This window comes from Chelonoidis abingdonii, chromosome 3 (assembly GCF_003597395.2).
Source record: "Chelonoidis abingdonii isolate Lonesome George chromosome 3, CheloAbing_2.0, whole genome shotgun sequence".
In the NCBI taxonomy this organism is placed as follows: domain Eukaryota; kingdom Metazoa; phylum Chordata; order Testudines; family Testudinidae; genus Chelonoidis; species Chelonoidis abingdonii.
The window spans coordinates 137,290,634-137,315,188 of record NC_133771.1 but is presented as its reverse complement, the minus strand read 5'-3'; the positions used below and the strand labels follow the sequence as shown (position 1 = coordinate 137,315,188).

At 41.3% G+C, this 24,555-nt stretch overlaps 1 protein-coding gene across 1 annotated transcript in view; it reads right to left on the bottom strand.

Moving 5' to 3' along the window:
* Positions 1 to 24,555, bottom strand: part of DISC1 (DISC1 scaffold protein) — a 399,613-nt gene that overhangs the window by 77,903 nt on the left and 297,155 nt on the right. The window contains 1 exon segment of the mRNA XM_075064148.1: positions 10,812 to 10,872. Coding sequence (XP_074920249.1) covers positions 10,812 to 10,872 — 61 coding nt within the window.

The window sequence follows — 24,555 nt, the reverse complement described above, 5'->3', positions numbered from 1 at the left end:
ATAGGTTTGGTACATTAAAAAGTTGGTCTTCCGTGAGCCACAATACTGATGATTTTTCAAATGTTCTTTGAGAAAACCGTCAAATTCACTAAAATATTCAAGGCAGGTTAAAAAATTACCTTTTTTATTTGACAATGATGACTCATCATATCCTCTTAGAGGTAGTCCCAAAGAAGACAGCAGTTTGACTGTGGCAACAACAGGTCTCACCACTTTCCTCCAATAAGAACACTCCTTTTCAAACTGAGCCAATAACACAGAATCAATTCTTCCAGATAATTTACACTTTTGAACGAACTTACACATAGCATTAATATAAGGTCTGGAAGTTTCATGATCAGTAATGTGTCCTCCAACATTTCTCCAATTAGAGTGCTCACTGACTAATGTTTGTTTTCCTTTACTATGGTCAGGGAATAATTTGCAAACATAACAGTAGACTGCCTTAGTGGTTTCCGAAAAAAAATCAGCCAAATTCTCATTTCTGTCATCCAATTTTTCTTCATCCTCAGAAAACTGCATTCATGAAGACCTCTAAATTGCTTTCGTCCTGCAACCTCATACTCGTCTGAAATTTTCCATATTGCCTATATTTTTCAGTTTATTGACTAAGAAATACTCTATCATATCCAATGAAACAGATTTTTGCCATAATACAATGTCTTCAGGGTAGGTTTATTCCCTTACTTCGACAACATTTTGTAGTTCGTTGTCACTTCGGAGTCCACTTATTCAACTTTTGCAGTCGTTGTCATATCCCCACAACTCGGCAAGTGACAAGATAATTCAGATGTTTTCTTGTCCATACTTTTTGATGAATGTCCACTATTCAATACTTTAAGCTTTTTAAAATAAGATGATGAACTGCCTTTTTGCTTAACTTCATCTTCTTGCCTCACCTTCATTTTTTTGTGTTTTTGACCGCCAGACTCAAGTATCGCTTCATTATTGCTAAAAAACTGACCTTAATTTTAGGCAGATTAAAAATGTCTGAAAGAGCAGGGGCATAGCCACAGGTGGGCCTGGGTGGGCCGTGGACCACTCAATTAGATTTAACCCAGTTAATCCCATGTTTTTAGCAGGCTCTGTAAAAATGGGATTTTGAACCATTACATACTAGTGACAAATCACGGGCACTGTTGCAAAGTGCGGGGGAGGGTGCTTTTGTACAACTGGATAATTGGTCAAGCAGACAGACTGATTGGCAAATGATGATTTCTCTTAGTTGCTGTTATGCTAGTGCCAAGACAGTGAAAAAATGGTGAAGCAACATTCTTTGCTAGACTACTTCAAAAAAACATGTTTAGAGGACAGTTCGCAGAATACGTTCGCAGAATGCAGAAAGCCTGGACCACTTCACGACTTGCAACCCTTATTAAATTCAGTCATTTGTCAGATTTGGGCTGCATTTTGGGGTCCCCTGTCGTTGAGGGCCCCGTACCACTGTACGGTTTGTTTCAAATAAATCCACCACTGGCTAAATGGAAATAAAGCAAGACAAATAGCAATGGAGAATCACTTAAAGGAGAAAGGTTGTATTGCATTTGTAAGGTTACAGGGTGCTGCATCATTACCAATCAACAATGGCAAAACACATTACCTGCAATATTTCAGCTTACTAGCAGTCATATTTTCTTCTGCAAATGGCATAATAAATGAATAACTCAGTAAAACTGCTTTCTGTAATTGTCACCAGTTATCCTTTAAAAATGCTATTCTCCAAAAATAATTTTACAATTTTATCTCTGAGAATTAGAAAAAGGTCCTATTTTCTATGATGAAGAGAAGTCACAGAATAATCTTTTAAGGCTTGGAGTACTGTGCAATTACATTACATTCACTCAGCTCAAGAAATGTCATCTTTTCATCAACTGATACAAAAAAAAATTGTTTCCTGCCTCAGGCAGTTGTGATAAGGGAGTTAGGTAGGCCATATGACATCTTGGCATGCATCACAGCATATAAAGTATCTGCTATTCACTATTTTGTAACTAATGTTCTCACAGCTGTTTTATGATTAAGGGTGGGAGGGAGGGGAAAAAAGAGCAAAATGTGTCACTAGTAAGGTATAATATTTTGTCTAACCTGCATTTACCTTTACTGCAGCAGAACTGTTAAGTGAATCAAAATTAGTGTATTTAGAAACAATGGATGAGATTTTGTGCTGAGTCTCTTGGAGGTACAGCATACAACTCGCAGCATTGGGGAAGGGAGGGCATAGGTAGCTTCAAGTCACATTAGCACGCTTCCAAATCTGAACAACTCAAGAGGCTGAAACAGCCCCCCACATTATTCAGGCAGGCTGAGGATTATTCTACATTACTGCAGCTCATCCTGTGCTCCCTAGAATGACCCCCACTTTGGGACTTGTGAGGGGACTTATTTTGGTCAGCCTAAACCTGGCCAATGCAGTATCTCCACCAAAGGAATCCACCACCAGCAAGCTGTGGGGCTGTCATGGTACAAATCCCCACTCTGAACCTTAGCGTCCAAAAGATGGGGTACCAGCATGAATTCCTCTAAGCTTAATTCCCAGCTTAGAACCTGTAGCGCTGCCACCAACCAGGAATTCCAGTGCCTGGTACACTTTGGTCCCCCCAAAACCTGCCTTGGGAACCCCCAAGACCCAGATCCCTGGAATTCTTAACACAAGGAAAGGAAACCCTTTGCTCCCAACCGATGCCTCTCCAGGCTTCCTCCCTGGGTTCCCTGAAAATCACTGTGATTCAAAACTCCTTGGAATCTTTAAACAGATAGGAAAATTCAACCTCCCCCTCCTTCTCTTTCCCCTCCCAGACTCTTCCTGAGAGAAAAAGTAATCCTGACACCAGAGAAATTAGCCTCTCCCCCCTTCCTCCTTTCTTCTCCCACCAATTCCTGGTGAAATCCAGAACCGCGTCCCTGGGATCTCACACCAGAATAAAAAAACTATCAGGTTCTTAAAAAAGAAAAACTTAATTAAAGAGAGAACAGTAAAAATTATCTTTGTAAATTTAAAATGGAATAGGTACAGGGTTTTTTAGCTATAGGCACTGGAAATACCCTCCCAGCCTAAGTATTCAAGTACAAATAAAATCCTTTCGCAAAAAATACAAATTGAACTCCTTCCAGCCAAATGCACTTAAAACTCCTTCCAGCCCAAATGCACATTTGCATAAAGAAAACAAACATAAACCTACTCGCCATCATACCTAGTACTTACTATTTGGAATCTATAAGACCTGTATCAGTGGAGACTGAGAGAAACCTGGTTTGCATACGTCGTGTCCGCCTGAGCCCCAAGTGAATAACAAACCAAATTCTAACAGCACACACAGAACGTCCCTCCCTCAAGATTTGAAAGTGTCCTGTCCCCTGATTGGTTCTCCGGTCAGGTGACAGCCAGGCCTACTGAACTTGTTAACCCTTTATAGTCAAAGATATATAAAGTACTTTTGTGCTATTAACTTTTCTTATCTGTTTATGACAGGGGCTTTGTGTACAGCAGCATACGGAAGCCATAACAGGAGGGAAATCTCATTCAATATGTATATAAGAAGTTTGTGCATGAAAACCCACTTTGATAGAAAGCGAGTTCTTTTTAACCCAGCTGAAGAGGAATGACTCTGCACGTCTAAAAAAGCAAGACCAAAATTTGAAAATCTGGGTGCCTAGAGTTAGGCTCCTATACTTACGCACCTAAATAAGAGGTGCTTTATTAACAAAATGGCTGAAGTCTGCAGTCTTACGCTCTTACCAATATAGGCTCTGATACTTCAGGTTGTTACACATGGACCCTGTGTCTGAGCAGAGCCCCTCTGACCTTGAACAGGGCTTCAGATGGCAGGAGTCTGTTAATGCAGAACAACTTGTAGGATAGGTGACCTGAAGTATAGCAGACAATTTTGACAACATACCTTAAAAAAAGTCTAGTTATTTAACTAATAATGGAGCTGATTACTGGGGTTTGTGCTGATACTATGTTTAATTTTTCCATGATATTTCTGGTTCTCACATTCTGAATATGTTGGAAAGGACAAGCGATGGTATTACAATTTTTGGGTTCTCTTGACTTTCTATTTACTTTCTGACTTGCTCCATCAAGATATATTTTCTCTTGGTAGATGCTCCTGCACAGTAAATCTATCATTAATAATAGGGTGTAGATAAGGAAAGACATGTTAAAATACAGTACCATCCAAAAAATGTTCAAGTATGCCATAAAACCTGGTTGTCATGTGGCAAAACTTATGGATTGCAATCCACAGACCAAGATGACGACATTCTTGGGCCGATTCTGACATATTTGCTCAATTTGGTTAACGGTTTGAGATTTCATAGGTTATCAGTGACTGACAGGGATGTTAGAAGCTGCTCTCATGTATCATAAGAGCTGGTACATTCCAAATATTTTTATGGACACCACTGAAGACTCATTATAAATATCTGAAACAAATGAACAGATGTCTAGAGATTTTCAGCTTTAATGGAACTTTTAAAAATAAACCTTATTGTTTTTTCATCCTGACTCTTATAAAGCAGCTTGCACGTTTTAATGATACTTGGCTTTCATTAGCATGAAAAGTCACATTTTAGAATTATTTAAATATTTTACTTGACATTTGACTCATAGAAGCAGCAGTAGTGACTCCACAGTAAAGGCTGTGTTGAGATTTTAACTTAAAGCAGCAATCAAATCCATGGTTCATATTTTAATTATTTAAATTTAGTTTACAATTTGGCTTGACTTCATAGGCTAATTAAATTTTCTATGTAATTTTTTTTAGTGAGATATTTACTAACTTTTACAGAGAAAACATTTTTTAAATGTTCACTTTTTGAAATTCTACCTTGTTTTGCAAAGTTCTTCAGGGTCTTCTAATTATCAGCTACAAACTCCAACCATCGCACACATAAGTGTTATAATACCTTGTGCTGCTTACAGTGGAAGGGAGGTAGCTGAGGTTGAGGCTAAGAAGGGGAACTAATGAATGAGACAGAGATGGGTGCTGAATATATTAGTGCTTATTTCCTTCTTGTTTATGGATTGCATTGGTAGGATAGATAATCTAGCAACCTTAGCTCAAAGTTAATGAAGATTTTTGTGTGGAGATATATATTTTAGGTCTCTTACACCTGAAAGGAAGTTTCTCTCACTCAAGCAGTCTGAATGAACTTTGATAGAAGGTAGGTTCTTTTTAACCCAGCTGAAGAGGAGTGACTTCCTCTGCATGCCTAAAAAAGGAAGGCCAAAATTTGAAAATCGGGGTGCCTAGAGTTAGACTCCCTTATTTAGGGACCTAAATAACAGAGGCCTGATTTTCAAAAGAACAGTTTCTATTGATTTAAGAAGGATTTATGGGTGCTCTACACCTCTAAAAATCAGGCCACTTTAATTTAGGTGCCTAAATATGGATTTAAGAGACTAACTTTGGGCCCCCAGGTTTGCAAATAATGGCCAAAATCTTACTACTCTAATAACCCTGCAATATTTGTGTGTAAATTCTTTTCTATTTTGGATTCTCAGGCTAAGGAAGGCTTTTTCCATGAAGGGACTTGTGACATATACTTATACCCATGATTAGTAGGACTTCCTAGTTCTTCAAAGAATAAAATCTTTAAGGCTATATTTAAAGACATCTTGACTAATGTGGATACGACAATACTTTTATCTAGATAGTCCATGTTTCTGTGAGAGAACAATAGTTCAGGGAATACCAACTGAATAAAGATTTTCAGCCAAAAAACTTGAACTGTGGCCAATGGGAGCTGCGTGAGTGGTGCCTGCAGGCAGAAGCAGTGCGCAGAGCTACCTAGCTGTGCCTCCGCCTTGGAGCAGCAGGGACAGGTCGCTGCTTGTGAGAGCCGCCTGAGATGAGGTGTCCTGGAACTGGCATCCCAAAACCCCTCCTGAGCTCCAACCCCCTTCCACACTCAAACTCCCTCCCAGAGCCCATGCCCCGCACCCCTTCCTGGTTCATGGGCCCTAGCCCCGCACCCCCTCCTGCACTCTGAACCCCTCATGGCTGTTCTTCCATCTGGGAGCAGCAGGGACATGTTGACACTTCTGGGGAGCCACACAGAGCCAGGCAGGGAACCTGCCAGCCAGGGCCGGCACTTCCATTAGGCGATCACCTAGGGCGCCAGGATTCGGGGGTGGCATTTTGTGTGCTCCCCATGGGGTGCACGGGAGCTTCTGGTTCCGCTCCCATCACACCGCCGAAGGAGGACCTTCTGCCGACGTGCTGCGGAAAACAGCGGCAGGCAATTGACTAGCTCAATAACTGCCACTGTCACCTGCAGCATTTCGACGGCGGGTCCTTCTTCGGTGGCACGATGGGATTGGAACCGGAAGCTCCCGCGCGCCCCGTGCGGAGCGCACAAAATGCCACCCCCCGAATTCTGCCTAGGGCACCAGAAACTCTGGCACCACTCCTGCTGCCAGCCCTGCATCAACTGGTCTATGAACTGGACTTCCTATGAAGATTAGAAATGCTGATTTATAGAGCTTTCCGGTTGGTACAGGGCCAGATAATACAGCTTTTACTGTATAAAGCAAACCCATAGGTCATAAGTATGGCACAGTGCCCACAGCTACCATAGCACACAATCATCTTTTTATCTGTCAAACAAGAAGGGAAGACGTATTCATTCTGGACATGAATAGGTCCTCCACTGATACTTCCCACTTGAAAGTAAGAAGGAGGAATGTGAACTTGTGCAAATTCCACTCACGTAGGTTAAGGTAGCATCTGATGAGTCAAATCTGCTGTGATGTTCTTCGATCCCTTGATATGCTAGGCATTCACACATAAGAAAATGAACTCTATCTAAGACAGTCAACTAAGGATGACCACTGAATGTGACTAAACCTCATTGCTTTTGGCAGCTGCAGAGGTCCTCTTAGGCATGGTCTATGCTAGGAAAAAACATGGTAACTAACACTAGATAAGACAAGGCAGCTGCAATTTTAACATGAGGTTAAGGTAAACACTAGGCTCCCTCATAGTCTTTATCTTGACATGCTAACAAATCTGAAAGCTAAAAACTGTCTTGACTCCACTAGGACCTAGTGTTTGTTACCATATGTTGGATACAATGAGGTAAGATCATACCTTTTTCTTCTACTCAGAAAACACCCTCTAAGTGTTCAGCAGGGACCTGGTAGCCTTGCTGACAGGTAGGAGCTGGTAACTTCTCTGTTTCTCTTCAAGAGGCCCTCACTTCTTCTGGTGAGCATTGAGTAGTACCTTGAATTTCAGGAGATACTTCCTTTTGGGCACAAAACAGTTTCACAGTTCATGGAGTGTGCTAAAATGAGTACATTTTCTGATATGCTGTTAGATCTTTTAACTTTGGCAACTCTTCTGGGGATGGGCTCTGCCACTTTTGAAAACTGCATCTGCACTGAGGCTGAAGGGAAATCCTCCTATGAATTCAATTTAACCATTTTAATATTAATGTACTCTCTTACTCTGGTAAAAGGGAGGACAGAAACATCCTGGTTACTTCTTGAGGAGATGCAACAATTCTGTTGGTTAATACAGTACAAAGATCTTAGCTCTCTGTGTAAGACTGGCAGATCTGAACTGCCTCCTAGTAACAGAGAGAAGGAACAACTTACTGTAGACATAAGAAAGTAGGAGAAATATGCTTTTGTTGGGGAGGATGAGGGGTGGAGTTGAGATACAACACATGATGACATATTGCGGAATACAAGGTTTTTTTGTCATGAGTTTGCGATAGTCATATTAATCGCAAACACTAAAACTGAAAGTGAGCTTTGCACATCATCCCAAGCAAATCCTGATAAAACCATTATATCATACTTCATATACTCTGTGTATGTCACATGTTATAGAAAAGTTATTTTAGGGAAGTTTTAGTGCATTTCTAAAAAGTAGATTTTTTTTTTATCCCTTTCTCTGTAAAATCAGATGCCTTAGTTACCGTAAGTCCAACTTGTGCAGGGCTCAGAGAGTCTTAGAAACTTTCCAAAAAGACCTAAAATTTTTTTGTATACCTAAACATATCATGATTTGAGAGATATATCTGAGGCCCATCCACTTTTAGAAGTGGGTGCTGTTACCATTGAAAAGCTAGGAATCTCCTCTTTCCAATGAATAAAGCTCCCACTTCTAGACCTGCAGCTCCTTGAGATAGGAGATTTTTAGAACTGTGACATTTATATGTACAGAAAAGCTACCACTAGTGCAGGACTGAATCTTGCCCATCTTGGGACTTGGATAGAAATATGGTGTTGTTTTTTTTTAGAGGGAGAGGTGCAGGGGAGAGAGTCTACATTTGGGAGAACCTGTTTTTCTAACAGATTAATTTTTTTTTAAATGGTAGCCTTTTGAAGATGCTCAGGTGTCTGCAATGTTAGACTAACGCAATGTTAGTCCCAGGAAGATGGAGATTGAGAGAGGGCTGAGGTAACGGTCAAAGATGCATGACAAATGAACTAATATGACTGCAGGAATGTACTTGTAGAACTTCAACTACATGTATTTAGTTCTCAGTAAAACCTGATGACAGTAACCACTAACTAATAACACATTAAGGCCTATAGTGTAGTTTCAGTAGAAAACAAAGATTGAAACAGACATAGTAAAGTCTATATCAGGAGTTGGCAACCTTTCAGAAGCGCTGTGCCGAGTCTTCATTTAGTCACTCTAATTTAAGGTTTCGCGTGCCAGTAATACATTTTAACATTTTTAGACAGTCTCTTTCTTGAAGTCTATAACATATAACTAAACTATTGTTGTATGTAAAGTAAATAAGGTTTTTAAAATATTTAAGAAGCTTCAGTTAAATGCAGAGCCCCTTGGACTGGTGGCCAGGACCCGGGCAGTGTGAGTGCCACTGAAAATTAGCTCGCGTGCTGTCTTCAGCACACGTGCCATAGGTTGCCTACTCCTGATCTATATGGTACTAGGGAATGCAACCTATCAATACAATTCAAACATGTTGCATTACAACACAGTATATTGCTGAAGTCTGTTAGAACCAGTTTGAAATGTTCACTCCTTGTTGATAAAGAAATGACTTGACAGCATGGGCTTCCAATATATAGTATAATGCCACAGGAGGGTTTAGCTTTCAATCTTTTCCCAGAAATGACACACTTCACTGAAACAGGATGAATACCAGCATGATGGCATCGCTAAGTCCAGCACAAATTTCACTATCAGAAATATGAGCAGTGGGAGAAGAGGGTGGGTGAGAGAGACATGCCACATACTCTTTCAAAACCCATTAACAGCACACGGCATATACAAAACACACTGAAAAAATTCCTAGGATTAGAACAACATTAATGCAGAAAAAAAGTTTTGAGTTGATAAGACAACCCAACAACCCAAATGCAGTATTTAATTTCTTTAAAGGAATAGAATACTTAACTACAAAGCTAGCAGCACAATTGTCTGCCCACAACCGGAAAATTTCTTCAAAAGAAAATGCAAATGACATTTCTCTGACTTTCCCTGTAGTTAACTGTTAAAGAGAAAGTGATTTTGTTTGTTGAGGGATCTGTTGTGTTGCTATAAACCTATGAAACCCAGAAACATCACTGTGTTGCTACACCATTCTCTTTGGAATTTATATTCTTGCTGAAAATTTAAACAAACAAGATTTTGCACTATGGTTTTGATTTAGTGCTAAATATGGAACCTATAACCTACTAAATATTTAGTATTCAAAAGCCCATATGAACAGGTCTAAAAACTTGGAACCTTCCCTCAGCCATTATGATAAATACTGCATGGGTAGAAGTACCATTCACTATTCCAGACCAGCAATACAAAGGAGATTTTTACACAAATCAATAATACAGTCTGTAGCCAGACTGTTTTGAAGAGGCATTTATGTTTTTAAAAAAGTCCATTCTAACAGATGGTTCCATTACAACAGCAACACAACACCCAGTGATAAGCTATGGAAAGGCAAGGCAACCCTTGAGGGAGGCACAAGAGTCCTTCACATAGCAAGAGGATTAAATATTAATCTTTGCAGTAGTTTAAAAATATGTATTCGTAGTAGGGTTATATACTTAAAACAGCTATATTGTTGTTTTGGTTTCTATTGGTTTGTGAGGGGCTAGAGAGGAAGAAAGATTTCATTATATTTTTCAGAACTATTCAAAATTAAGTAGCTCATTACTTAATACATAAGAGCACAGAGTTAATGGGCGAAATTATCTGGCCCAGCTAATTTGTGCTTTTGTGTACAACTGCTGGGAGACGGGGGCAGGTGGTTTTAAATCAATGCTGTGCTCCTCACAACCCAGAACTGCTGGATACTGGTCTGGTCTACAACATAAAATAGAGCAGCCTCGTGTTCATTCTAATCGCTTGCGCTGAGGTGGATGCAGTGATATCCTGACCATGCCCCCTTCTGTCTTGTCATACCCACTATGTCAGAGGTGGGCTGTCGTGGTATATGACCTGTCTATGCCCCTGAAGAATACCCTTAACACCAGGGGAATCAACTAACTGGATATGTAGATCTATACGGCCACTTTACACTGGCAGGCTAGTGCAAAGCAGCTGCAGCAGGGCCATGAATCTGGCCCATAATGCAGAAAACTTATGGTACTTCCAAGCCTTTTTAGATTTTTTTTAAAATAAGATTGTTACGCTTTTCAGGATGATGGGATGAAAGATTAATAACAAAAATTCCCTTTGAACTATTCCTTTCTAAATTCTGATTTTTGCTATTTTTTAAAAAATATATTCCAAAGTGTTCACCAACACTCTAAAGCAACAGTTACGTTTATAAAGTAACATTTTAGATTTTTTTTTTAAAGGTTTCCACCATGCCATCCTTACCTATGCAGCTTATCCTCCAGCATCTCCATGAATTTCACAGCATCTTCCTTCATGTTTGTCTCTGCAAAATAAAAGTCAAAGTTAGGGAGTGCTGTGGCTATTTAATTTTAACTTGTCTACTCTTATTATTTACTAAAGAATCAAGATGAAGAGGTAAAATACATAGACTTAGTGAAAAATGTCCCTTGATTTTTTATTTTATTTTTTTACATCCCATCCCTTACACACTACATTACATATGTATCAGTTTGAAGGTGAATTCTACTAGTTTTTTCATATTAAAATTAGGATCTGAATGTTTATCCCTATCTTAAAATCTAAAGCACATATGAAATTAATGTGTTTAATTTATTATTATTATTGCTAAATTTTGCCCTCAGCTGTGTGATGCAGATGGTGGGGAGAGTCTTCCTGGCACAGGTAGATTCTTCTCATCACACAAAAAAAGACAGACAGACTAGATCCTCCCATTACCACAGGAGAAGGCTGCCAGATGGACCTAGCTACTGTAACAGTCGATGCTCGAGATCCCTTTAAAACTTAATGAAACATATGAGACTAAACTGAAACTGTCCCAAGCTACCAAACAATTTTAATGGAACTTAAATGTTCTTGGGATTGTTCCCAATCCATGCAACGTTCTCAGCTCTTGTATACACTGGGACCTGGACACTACCAAATACGTGTGAGGATATACATATCTCCACTATCTCCTAGTGACTTCACATCTGAAGAGTTTGCTGCATGTCATTTATTCCACATGAAGGAAGGAATATTTTTAGCTTTCATTTCAATGAATGTTATGCAAATTTCTAATGCACTGTACTAAAAATATCCTTTTTTGAATATTCATATACCCCAAACTGGACAAGATGCAAAAGAGAGATAAATCCTTTCTTGAAGGACAGAAGCATCCAATGGATCAACATTTCCATACTGTGGCAAAGATAGTTCTTCATTTTTGTCTCTAAGCAAAGTTACTGTCTCTAAGTCAGATGGCAATATTTAACTTCTTAAACTGATAATGTAAATAATATCAACTCTTGATAGACTATTCCTCCAAATACACTACAGGGTTGTACAGTTTGTTGCTTCTGTAGGCTGAGCTCACTGCATACACCAAGAGCTTCTTGCCAGGGGCAGCTCTATGCCATGTTTGGGGTGGCAAAAAACAGTCAGGCAGCCTTCAGCGGCACGCCTGTAGACGTTTCGCTGGTCCCGCAGATTCAGCAGCATTTCTGTGGGTGATCTGCTGGTCCCGTGCCTTCAGCATCTGCCACCGAAGCCGTGGGACCGGCAGACCTCAAACAGGCATGCCACCGAAGGCAGCCTGACTGCCGCCCTCACAGCAACTGGCAGAGCACTCCCCACAGCTTACTGCCTCAGGCACGCGCTTGCTGCGCTGGTGCCTGGGGCCGCCCCTGCTCCTTGCATCCCTTCATCTACCCAACAATTCATAACCTGTTAATTATTTATTTTCTTTCTGTCTCAGAGAGAAGTCACTTGGGGGATGGAGGAAGCAACGTTTTAAGGTCCATTGGAAGGACGGACAGAGCTGAAAGGGGGTGGGTATTGTTAGGCTGGAAGGTGTTAACAGCTGCCATCAACAAGTTCTGTAATTGATAGACAATTACAGACTTATGTAAAGATGCTGGGTGTGACAACAAGATACCAGGAGCTGTGTCATCCTCCCACCCAATTTTTTCCTTTCGGTTTTCCAATCTCCCCCAAAATCAATTGAGTTCTGCCCACTGATACCTAGAAGATTTCCTGAATTTTGGGAATTGATCAGATGTGGTGTTCAAAAATTATCGGGTTACAACCAAAGAGGAAGACAAGCAGAGAAATTCCATAAAGTTGAGTGAAACGCCTCACTTTGCTCAGCCAATCAGATATGATTGTTTCCACAGATGATACTCTTGCAAAGCCTCACATTGCTCTCTGTGGCATTGTCAATTCAAATTCACCTTCAACAGGTGCTATACAACACAACAACATGCTATAATCCAGAAGGACCAAAAAAGGCTATATGTAAAAAACTGCAACTATTTATATTTACAGTTCTGCATCTCTGTAAGCAAAGTGCTAATGAAAGTTATACAAATAGATTATATAAAGGATTGCAATGGTGATGGAGGCCAATGCAGTTTCTCTCCCTCATAACAGAATTTTATATCAAAACTTGTTATATTAGGCAGCACTGAACTATACTACAAAGCTTGTAAAAAGCATCTAGTTTTTTAAATACTTTTAATTCCTATTTTTCCGGAATGGTCTATCTGCGAAGCCCTAGAGACCTTGTAAGACTGTAAGCCTTCCTTTAATCACATACCACTGTTTTAGCTAAACCTAATTAGTAAACCTAATTTTTCAAACTATTTTTATCTGTCAGTTACAAATGTTTTGACTTACGGTTTGACACGTACTTTAAGAAAGAATAGCTTTAACGTGTATAGCTGCAATGCTCTTTGTTCAGTTGCCACTGCCATCATACCCTTGAATATGAGATAGTACAACTTCTTCCCAATATAAATGTCAATAGATATTAATTTCTGGAGAAGAATGAGAAAGGGTGGAGAATCTGTTTCACACTTACTTTGTTTCTAATCAATATAGTGACTTCCTCTCTTACATGAAAGATAAACCCTACTTCCAATTTCTCCTGCTGTGCTTGTCATATTTTAATTGGACATGATCTGATACAGTAATTCTCGCTTTCACAGTTCAGTCCTGCCCCTACCTGTTATTTTACAATGCCCTTGAAGCACACAGCTTGGTAAATCAGCATTATTCAATGACAAAAAGCAACACACAAGAGAACACCGCTAGTCCAAACTAGGCCAGTTAAATGCTAACACTCTTTTGAAAATATCCTCACATCACTACACCACGTACACCTCTGCCAAATGTTTTAACTACATTAAGAATAACACACACTTTCTGTGGCTCTCTCCTCTCACAGCAGACTAATGTTGCCTCCTTGCTTTCTTGTGCATGTAACTGAAAGGGTTGTGACCAGAAGGGCTTTTTTTCTAAAAAAAAACCTACTTAAAAATTCTATTTGTTTTACTTTTCTGATAATGAATTTCAAGAAGCACCAGACAAGTACATGAATATTTCAGACCATTGGACCATCCATTGGAAATACAGGACAAGCCGCAGCTTTCTAGATTTTGTTGTAATAAAAGCCAGTGATCACCATTTAGTGCAAGAAAACTCAAGCCAAAAGCTATGCATGAGTCTCTTAAATGTAGCTCAGAAAGTGCTTGATGATGCCAGAGAAAATAATTTATGAGACTGTGTACTGCATGAACATGTAAAAAGGTTTATTTTTAAATTAAAGCAAACAGGGCCTATTTTTCCACCAGTGCTCTGGGAATTGATGTACTTCGCTGTTATTGCCAATTAAGGGGACAAATATTGTAAATCTTCATAGAAGAATAGACCCCAGTGTATTTGCTGAGACCAGAAATAGGATTTTCCCATAGAAGCTTAATCTGGAGAAAAATGATGCAGCATTTTTGTTCTGTCATTACTATATCACATTTTCTTCTTCCTCCTGGGGCCTGACAGCTTGAGTCCAGTCTTACAAACAATCAGGGTCAGGCACAGCTGATTCTCAATGGTATACCACCATTCTCCTTTCTAACCACCATACGTCTGCCAGTAAAATAATGGAAACATTCATTTTGGCACAGTTAGGAATAATCCATATTCTAAATCTAGGATTGAAATAGTACTGGGGTTTGCAGGTAAGAACAGAATGTGAAGAGCCTTGCCTGCACTATGTGGTGCAAGCCCATACAATTAGTCTCTTCCTTTCATAAGCATTACATTCCTTTCCAAGGGTTTTTTGGGCCAACTCAAGCAAAACTCTCACGGACTTTACTGAGAATTTTGTTTGGCAAAGGTCTGAGGGTAAAATTCAGTTCTCAGTTATACTGGGGTAAGTAAATGCATTTATTTCAATGGACCTACCCGGATGAAACAGGGAACAGAATTACAGTACGTGTTAAGTTAGCATAGCAGGATTTGGCTTTTCAAATGTAAAAAGGAATTTTTAAAAAACAAAGAAGCACACGATTAGTTGAAAGTATTTGATCTTTTCTATTATAGTGGAAAGTCTGCTGAATGAAATGTGTGAAGTCATATTCTGAAAACTGTGGCAAAGCTTCAGTGTATTTGAAGGTTAACTTGAAAAGCCAGTCAAACTTCAAGAGACTACATTTCAATGCCTCAAGACGTATGTCAAGTTGATTCATCAAGCCACAATAACAGTAGCAAGATTTTGGATTGCAAAGCAGCAAGCAATTTGGCACCCCATGGATATAGGAAGGAATATCCAAAGGAACATGCTCTGTGGGAAGAAGCACTGAGTCTAATCAGTGCATTTCTCTGGGAAACATTAGTAGGAGAACCCCCTCTGGAAAAGGCAAGAATTAAGAAAGGAAAATGGTGAATTACACAGAAGAGAAAATATTCCAGAAAGGCTGTCTTTCTTTCTGGGCTTAAAGGTTATTTTCCAGTAATAATAATAAGAGTTAAAAAGAAAACAAACAGATGTTTGGAAGGGCTTTTTAAATCCTTAGGTTTCAAGGTATAAATCAATCTTACTTGATGGGATTTAAAAAGAAACTTCACTTTGGGACAGATTATTTCAAAATTGCATATTGCAGGTTTTCTTCCTCTGAAACATCTGGCACTGGCCACTGCCTTAGATGTACCACTGCTTTGAACCAGTATGGCAATTCCTGATGTTTGGAAATTATAGTTAAGGGATCTAGGCTGAGAAATCTCCACTACCATATAATCTTTCCTGTACTCTCAACCATTTTACACCTCACAACCAACCTTAACTTTCCCCTCTAAAAACTGCAAAAATATGTTAAAAAGTTGAAATAACAAATTACTAGGAAATGAATGGATTTTCTGGGAGTGGTTAACTAGCTCATTCCCCCATTACATTTATAGGGACTCCTGGTTGTCTCGTCCTCCCTAAATCCACAGGAAACTTCTTCAGGAAAGTGGGATTTTTTACTTTGCTCTAGCTCACCTGTCCATTCAGCAGCAGAAATACTTCCATGGTTCTGGGATTAACATGGCTATTAGCCTTTACCATATTCTGAATTTGTCACATATCAGAATGCACCATGGTAATAAAGATTTCACTGAGTGCCTTCTCCAACATCTCAGACATAGAACATTATGAAGCTCTATTAAAGCGGAAGCTGCAGAACTGGAGAAGCATTACCTGCATTTGTTGCTGCTGAATGGAAGGTGGGCAGGGAAGAGGAGCACAAGCAGCTAACCCTCCTTAAGATGTTTCTTATGGATTTAGGTTGGATATGGCAAACCTACCAACACTCCCTGTATAAGAGATCAAGACACCCCTGAACATACAGAAAGGCAGAATGTGAAATCTAACCTCTGAACACAGTGTGTGTGGGGAGGGAAGTACTCGCACGGGGTCCTCTCAGAAGATACCTAAGGGAGCTAGTGCCTGCTTAGCTGGAGGGAGGGGTATGGGTTCCTCTGGGTTAAAAAGCAGTAAAAAGTATTCTCTAAGCCTTTGGTGGCAAGTAAGTTTCTTGCTCTCTCTCTCCCGGCTCCCTATCTGGCAGCAAGCTGGCCCAAGACTTCAAGTTTTGGTGAAGCGTGATGAGTTTTGAGTTTCCATTGAAACCTACAACCAGGTAAGTTTGCCTAGTTTTGATGTGAAAAGTTTGCACAGACCTCTACACTACAAAACACTGATTCACCCCAGAGCAGGTCTAGCCTGTCCACTGAGTGAGAGACGGGTCCTCTGGGGAAAAAATAATATGCAATCATGTGATTCAAGACTGTCATAATGGATACAAATAAGGAGGCCAAGTTAAGGTTGCAAAAGAAGCCTTAATTCTTGTATTTCCTAACTTCTGAGTGCTTGATCTTGCAACCTTAACATTCTTTTACTATAGTTACTGGTGTGTAATTTCCAAAAAAATTCTATTATATGGTATCCGATTGACAACCACATGGATCAGCAGCATGGTTGGAACCTTTTGATCCATGACACAGACCTCTGCCATTTGAGCTAATGGAATAACTGATAGCAGTAGCAGGTTATTATTCTCTTTGTGGCCCAGCACTAGAGAGGGATGGGACATACATTTTGCCAGTGGTTTTCACAGATATTTGCTGACAGCAGAGGAATTGTGAGACTCAGGAATCATGGGTTCCACTGAAGGCTCCGGAAGGGTGTGTGTGTTAGTGGGCACAGACCCTTCTGCCCATTTCCCCCAAGCTTGACCCCTTCTGCCCCATCCCCACCAACTTGTTCTTGTCCTGGTCATGACTCTTCCCCACTGGTGGCTCGTCATCCCAGTCCCATTCTCCTAACCTAGCTAGTCTCACTCTCCATTCCTCAGGTCTCTCATGCCAGCCCCAGTCTCTTCACCCAGCTAGTCTCAATTCTTCCTTTGCCAAGTTCCTTATCTGATTTGTCTCCCCTACCCATTCATCCTGCCCCACTTGTTCTCAGTCCCAGTCTCCCTCTTCCAGCCCCCCTGCACCTACTGGCTCCTAGTCCCCGCACCATTTCCCTCCCCAGCTCCCAGTTCAAGACTGCTTACCCAATCTAGTCTTCCCCTGCTATCCCAATGCCTAGTCCCAGTTTTCCTCCCCACTCCCCGCTGCCAGCCTCCAGTTCCAGTCTTTCCACCCCTCAGGCTCCTTGTCCCAGTGTACTTCCCTAACTACCCTTCCTGCTCCCATGGGTAAGTTCTTGTCCCCCTGCATTTGAATCAGGAAGTTTCCTCCTCCATGGTGCCTGGGCCCAGCAAGGGTGTCATAAGCAGCACAGGAGGGATAGTCTTGCTGCTCTTAATTCAGATATCCAGCCTAGATCCAGCACGGCCCACAATAGCCCAGAGTTACAATTGGAGTGACAATACCACTCATCCCCAAGCTGAAGCATGCCCAATGTGGATTGAATCTGTAAAACATTTTGCTGCTAAAATCTAAGCATCTCTACTGAGCATGTGAGAACTAAGATTTTTCAAAGGCTTATAACTTGGTCACATTTTGCTAAATTTTCATTTGGTATGTCAAAAAGCATATCCCTAATACAAAGGTCTTCCTCAGCTAAATTTCAAGTCCCTGATCCAAGCATGGCATTTCAAGAGCTTTAAAAAAATCTTAAATTAATTATTTAACATTGTAAAACAATGCATTTTCCCCCCAAGCCTTATTCTCACAAATGGCTGAACCATTTTGTCTCAATTTTTCCAAAACAATTCAGACCAAGGCAGACACTTGGCATGAAAATTTTCAGCCCAAATGGTTACATTTTGGCAAAGTTCTGAGCAACCGAAACCAAGGGCTTACAATGGGGTGTGTTGGGCAACCTAAATAATAGGTGATGTTCTCAGGCCCACTACCTACCATAACCAAGATCGTGTTCTGTTCAGAACATGGCATAAAAGGTTCAGGAGTGGGAAGTAGGGATATAAAACATTCTCCATAAAAAGAGACACTTGAAACAGATGTTCCCAGAAATTGCCTGCTGAACCTACTGTACTGTACATGGTACTTTTCATCTTAAGAGACAAATGACCTTTCAAGTTCAGTGATGATTAAATTGCTCAAATTGAAGGGAATTACCATAGCTCCATATGGATTTTAAGCTTCGTTTAGAGTTTTATAAATCTAGCAAACTAAACATATGGTAGCTCCTCACATAGCATTCGGGGGGAAGGGGAATTACCCTCGACATCATTTTAGTAAATAATATATCTTTAAAAACCAAATAGGTCAATGCTGTTAAAGTTAAGTTTCATTACTATGTATTAACATAAATTTAAGACTTCTAAACTAAGCCATTATAAACATTATTAACATTCCAATAGTAACTAAAGGCTCCAAACAAAACTGGGGCTCCACTACATGAGGCATTGAACAAACACATAAGAAGAGACAGTTGCAGTCCTGAAAAGCAGATGATTTTAATAGACATCACACACAGAGAGAGGGTGAGACGGTTAAAAGAACACAGAAAGATGAAGTGACTTGCCCAGAGTCACACAGCAGATCAGGTCGGATCTCCTAACTCCCAGTCCCAGTGCCCTATCGACTAGGCAAGCTGTCTCTCTGATAATCCTATGTAGGGTAGGTGGACTTGTTGAGCATAGGTTATTGTATGCATGTTTGTTTATATTTTAACACTACTCAGCAATTAGAGCTGTTCCACTTGGGGCCCACCACCAGGAGGAAGTTTGAATCTGGACCCAGATCTGAAATGTGCCCTCTCAGCAGTCTATTGGAGTGCCTTTGGAGAAATGTAAATTCAATGCCAAATCTGGATCAAAACTATGCGACTCTGGTCCATCTCTATTAGAAATACAAAGGAACTGTCCTCTGGAAAAGTTATCTTTATTATAAAAATGTTTTAAAACTGATATCAGTAGAATTAAGGAGTTAAAGTATCTCATGAAACCCAGACCCTTTCTATACATTGTTTACCTTCAATATCCTGAATTACCCTATTAGAGCCCCACACTGTATTGCTCTAGGAACACATGCCAAAAAAAGTTCTGAATAGATTTCCTAGGGCAGGGGTTTTCAAACTTTCTCATGAGGTAAACATATCTTAACAGAGTGACTGTCTCATGACCACCCATCCCGTTTGTGATCATGTGAGCCACCTCCCCTCCCAATTTCCCAATCCATTTTGCTGTCTTATAACTTCTCTGCAGCAACTACAGCCCTCAGTTACACACAATATTAGAAGAACATTTATAGATATAGCTGTCTTTAAGTGGTTTGCCCTTGTTGAAAACCTTAATCATGGTCTCCTTTTGTTTTCCATTTAATTTTACCCTCCCACTCGTGGCTGTTCTGCTCCTTTCTCTCCCCTTGCTCAATCTGCGTAAGCTTCTCTGCCATTTGGTCCCCCTTGTCTTCTCTTCCCTGCTTCCCTGTTACCCGGTTTTCCTTGCAGCCCTCTGATCCTCTTCACCTGTTCTGCTGAAAATCTCATCCCTGTTACTTTGGACATTTCTCTGCCACTAGTAGTTAGCAGCTCTCATCCCACCTGTGACCCCCATTTCTTTTCCTCCCCTTACATAACAGCTCCTCAACAGAGCCAGCAAGGTTGGCTGCTCCTCATTTCTAGCTGATTTTACAGTGCTACAAACTGTTCTTTGCAATGGAGAACCTGGACACCAATTTAAGCAGCTGGAAACCAACAACAGTCTGCACCATATGACCACATATGACCAACCTGCTCTCTGTGGATTGCTAGTGGTCAAAAGATCACAGTTGAGGAATCATTACATTAGGTACTAGCTAAATAACACTGTATGTCTGCCAAAGGTTACTGAAACACATGGTGGCCTATGCTAATTTCTTCTCCTTGTGGTTCTTCAACTGAGCCAGAAACATATAGTTTTAGCCCTTAAATTGAAGGCCCCAGCACTTAAAATGAGTGGCCCCACGTCAGCTTTCAAATACAAGTCACAGTCAGAAACAGTCTGTCTAGAAATTCTCCAAAACAAGAAAAGGCTCAGAATTTTATGCCAGCCATAATGCTGCTGCTGAAAGTCTCTATTCTCTTATTAGTTGTGCAGCTGCTCAGTGTGCGGTTAAGTCTGGCTGTACAATCTGGGCAGAATCCAGCTACACAGAAAGGCTCCTCTTCAGCCAAAAGGACAAAATGTAATTTTGTGCTACACCAAATGTGATTACTGGTTCAGAAGGTCTCTGTATATTACAGACTCATTTATGGAACACAAACACTGCATAAGCACACAAGCCAAGAAGATATGAGAGGAATTGGTTCCCAACAGCCATGGATTCTGGCTACTGAAAGAGACATGGGAGAATACAAGCACAAGAGCAGGGCCGCCCTTACCCATACACAAAATACACACCTGCGTAGGGCACCAAATTGCCCAAAATTTACTGGTGCCCTACGCAGCTGCATGATGCTCCAGCAGCCAGCCCAATTGTCCGGCCAGCTGAGCTGGCCAGGAAAGCTGCCCCCCCACCCACTCTACCCCTTCCCCATAGTCCTCATACCTGCTCCACCCCAGCCCCGCCTCTTCCCACCCCTGCTCTGCCCCCACTCCACCCCTTCTCCAAAGCCCCTCCCCCATCTCCACCTCTTCCCATCCCTGCTCTGCCCCAGCCCCACCCCCACTCCACCCCTTCCCGAGCTACTGGGCAGTGGGAAGTGGAGTGACCTGGCCCCAGTCCACTCTTCTGTCTCATGCTGCTCCTGCCCCCCACAGACCCAGGCGGGCTACATAGGGCATTACATAGGGCTACACAGGGATGGCCCTGAACAAGGGCTCTGGAAAGAGGTAAAGACCAAAATGTGGCAAAGAAAGGGTGTCACTGTGGAAAGTGACAAAGAAGTATGACAAGCACTTGTCTTCACTTCAGTACAGTACATGGTGGCCAGGACATTGGTCCTTCCAGGTTATTTTAAAGCAAGGAAAGAGGAACAGAATCACTTAGTCCTGTTCTGCACTACAGAGTTAGCTGTACATCAACCTAAGGCAGCTTACATCAACCTAACTCTGTAATGTTGCTCCTGACGATGTAAATAGCCCACTACATGTCCAAATAATTCCACTTCCACAAAAGGCATAGCACTTACGTCGATGAAGACACTGTGTTGACTGTTCTGGCTGTCAGCCCTGGCAGCTGACAGCCCAGAGCCCCACCCCCCAGGGATAAGAGCAGAGGCAACAACAATGGGGGTGGCCCCACAATGACCCCACTGTCAGTTAAATCGATGGAAGCACTTCTGGGGAGGATGTGCACCACTGACACAAGGAGGGTAGTGTGGATATGAAAAATCAATTTAATTACTGTAATGGCTGTACATCAATGTAACTTAAGTCCACTTAATTTTGTAGTGTAGGCTTGCCTTCAGAGAAGGTTAGAAGTAATTTGAAAGTAGAATATTGTCACACAGCTATGAGGAAAACAACATTCAGCACTGCAGACAACCACCACCTTGAAATATCAATTAAGGCAATAAATTCCTGTGCCAACACTTACACATAACTGCAAACAACAATCTTGAAGAACAGCAGTTACAGAACAGGTTAGTAGCCCTTTTTCCTTCTTTGAATGATTGCACATGTGCATTCCACTCTTGGTGACTCACAGGCCACAGAACAGGAGGAAGGACTGGGGTCTATTTCAATAACATTTGGAGAACAAGTTGACCTTCTCTAGCATTGTCTTTGGAGCCTTGAGCCACAGCATAGTGGAAGGTAAACATGTACGGAGGACCATGTTACCACTCTGCATTTGGAACTTATGCCAGAAAGGCTGCCAAGGCCGACTGTGAACTCATTGAATGAACTGTGACTGTCGTGTGGACCAACATTAGCCAAATCATAGCACATGCATATGCAGGATGCAATCCAGGAAGAAATTCTCTGGATGGACACTGATTGACTTTTTACTCTGTCAGCCACTGCTATAAACAGCTGGGAAGTGTATGGTTCTATCTATGTAAAATGCCAAGGCTCTTCTGACGTCCAAGGTATGCAAACGCTCTTCCTTCCTGCTCGTACGTGATTCTGGGCACAAAACAGGCAAAAAAATTAGCTGTTTAATGTAACGAGGAATCCTCCTTTGGGAGGAATTTCAGATGAGGGTGCAAACAAATCTTGTCCTTAAAAGAGATTATATATGGTGGTCTCGATATTAATGCTGGCAGCTCTCTTTCTCTTCTGGCTGAGGTAATGGCCACCAGAAACGTCACCTTCACTGAGAGAAGCAGCAGAAGGCAGGTAGCGAACAGTTCAGCCAGGGGACACATAAGTCTTGACAATATTAAGTTTAGATCCCATGGGAGAACAGGTCCTGCACTTGAGGATATAATTTGACTAAGCCATTTAAAAACTTTGTGGATATGTCATTGGACAAAGAGCAATTGTCCACTTTATGATGCAACACAAACAGCAGCCAGATGTACTTTAATAGAACTAATCACCAAACCTTGGTGTTTCAGGTATAATAAGTACTTGAACTGAAGAACTGGTCGGTGGTATCCCATACTGCCTGAGATCAGTTGGAAAAATATCTCCATTTAGCAAGGTAAGTTGCTTTTGTAGAAGGCTTTCTACTATTTAGCAGGATCTCCTGAATGCCTTTCGAGCAAGCCTTCTCTCTAGTGTCTAGACATGGAGCATCCACACAGTTAAGTGAAGGGATTGTAGGGTAGGGTGGAGAACACAATTGTGATCCTGGGTGATTAGGCCTCAGTCCAGCAGAAGTGAAATTGGAAGTTTCACTGACAGTGCCAGGAGAGTGCAGAACCAGTGCTGATGGGCCCATTCTAAGGCTAGAAGTATGACTCTGGCCTGGTCCCACCTTATTTTTAGCAATACCCTGTGAATGAACGGGATTGGTACAAAAGCATAGAGGAGCATGCCTGACCACATCAATAAAAGGTGTCTGTCATGGAATCTGTGCTGACACTTTCTGTTGGATCTTGTTGCAAATAGGTCTGTTTGGGGAAACCCCTAGACTGGAAGATGTATCTGGCCACATCAGAGTAAAGAGACCAGTCATGGTGACTCAAATGATCTGCTCAGGTGGTCTACTAGGTCGTTACGCATGCCCAGCAGGCACAATACTTATAAATCTACTGTGTTGGCAATATAGAGCTCCCACAGTAGAGTCGTTTCTCGGCAGACTGAGAAGAGTGGACTTTTCACTGCTTGTTGAGGTAAACCATTGGCGCTGTGTTGTCTGTGAGTACTAACAGCCTGTTTCCCCTGATCTGCAATAGAAATACCTGGCATGCTAGTTTGACAGCTTTCAGATCCCTGACACTGATGTGTAATGCTAAGTTCTCTGAAAACCATATACTCTGCATCTGTGGAGAACTGAGGTGGGCTCCCCAGCCCAGGGCCGAAGCATTTGTCACTAGCATGAGAGTCGGCTGTAGGTGGGCAAATGGAATGCCTACACATACATTGGCTGGATCTCTCCACCAGTCTAGGGAGGTAAGGACATGGGAAGGCACTGGCTTCCAATGGAGTTCAATTGATGACAGCTTGGCAAGTAGATTGATGCCAGCCAGCCCTGCAGAGTTCTGAGTCACAGTCTGCCATATTGAACCATGTAGGTGCAAGAGAGGTAAACAATTTCAAGCTATTGTGATTGGGAAAGCCTTCAAATCTCTGACAATTGACCGAATTGCCTGGTACCTGGAGTCCAGAAGAAAGGTCTTGGCTTCAGATGAGTCCAGTATAGCCCCTATAAACTTTATCTTCTGGACCAAGGAAAGAAGAGATTTTTCTGTGTTGATTAACAGTTCCAGAGCATTGAACGTTGATTGGATCAGGGCTCTAAAATTGACAAGCTAGTCATCTGGCAGGGGTAAACCTGTACTCCTAATCTTTGGAGGAATGTAGCTACTACTGCCATGACGTTGATAAAGACCCTGCAAGCTGCTGACAGGCCAAAAGGTAGTAGAGTGACTTGGTAATGATTTTGCTTTACTAGAAATTGGAGGTACTTCCTGTGAGCTTGATTGATTGCCAAATGGAAGTAGGAATCTTTCAAGTTAAGGGCGGCATACCAGTCCTCAGTATCCAGGGAAAGGATAATAGAAGCTAGGGTGCAAAACTGTATCCTTTTTTAAGAATTTGTAGAATTGACACAGGTCTAAAATTGGTCTGACACCCACCACTCTTTGTTTCTGAAATTAGGAAATATCAGGAAAAAAACCCCTTCT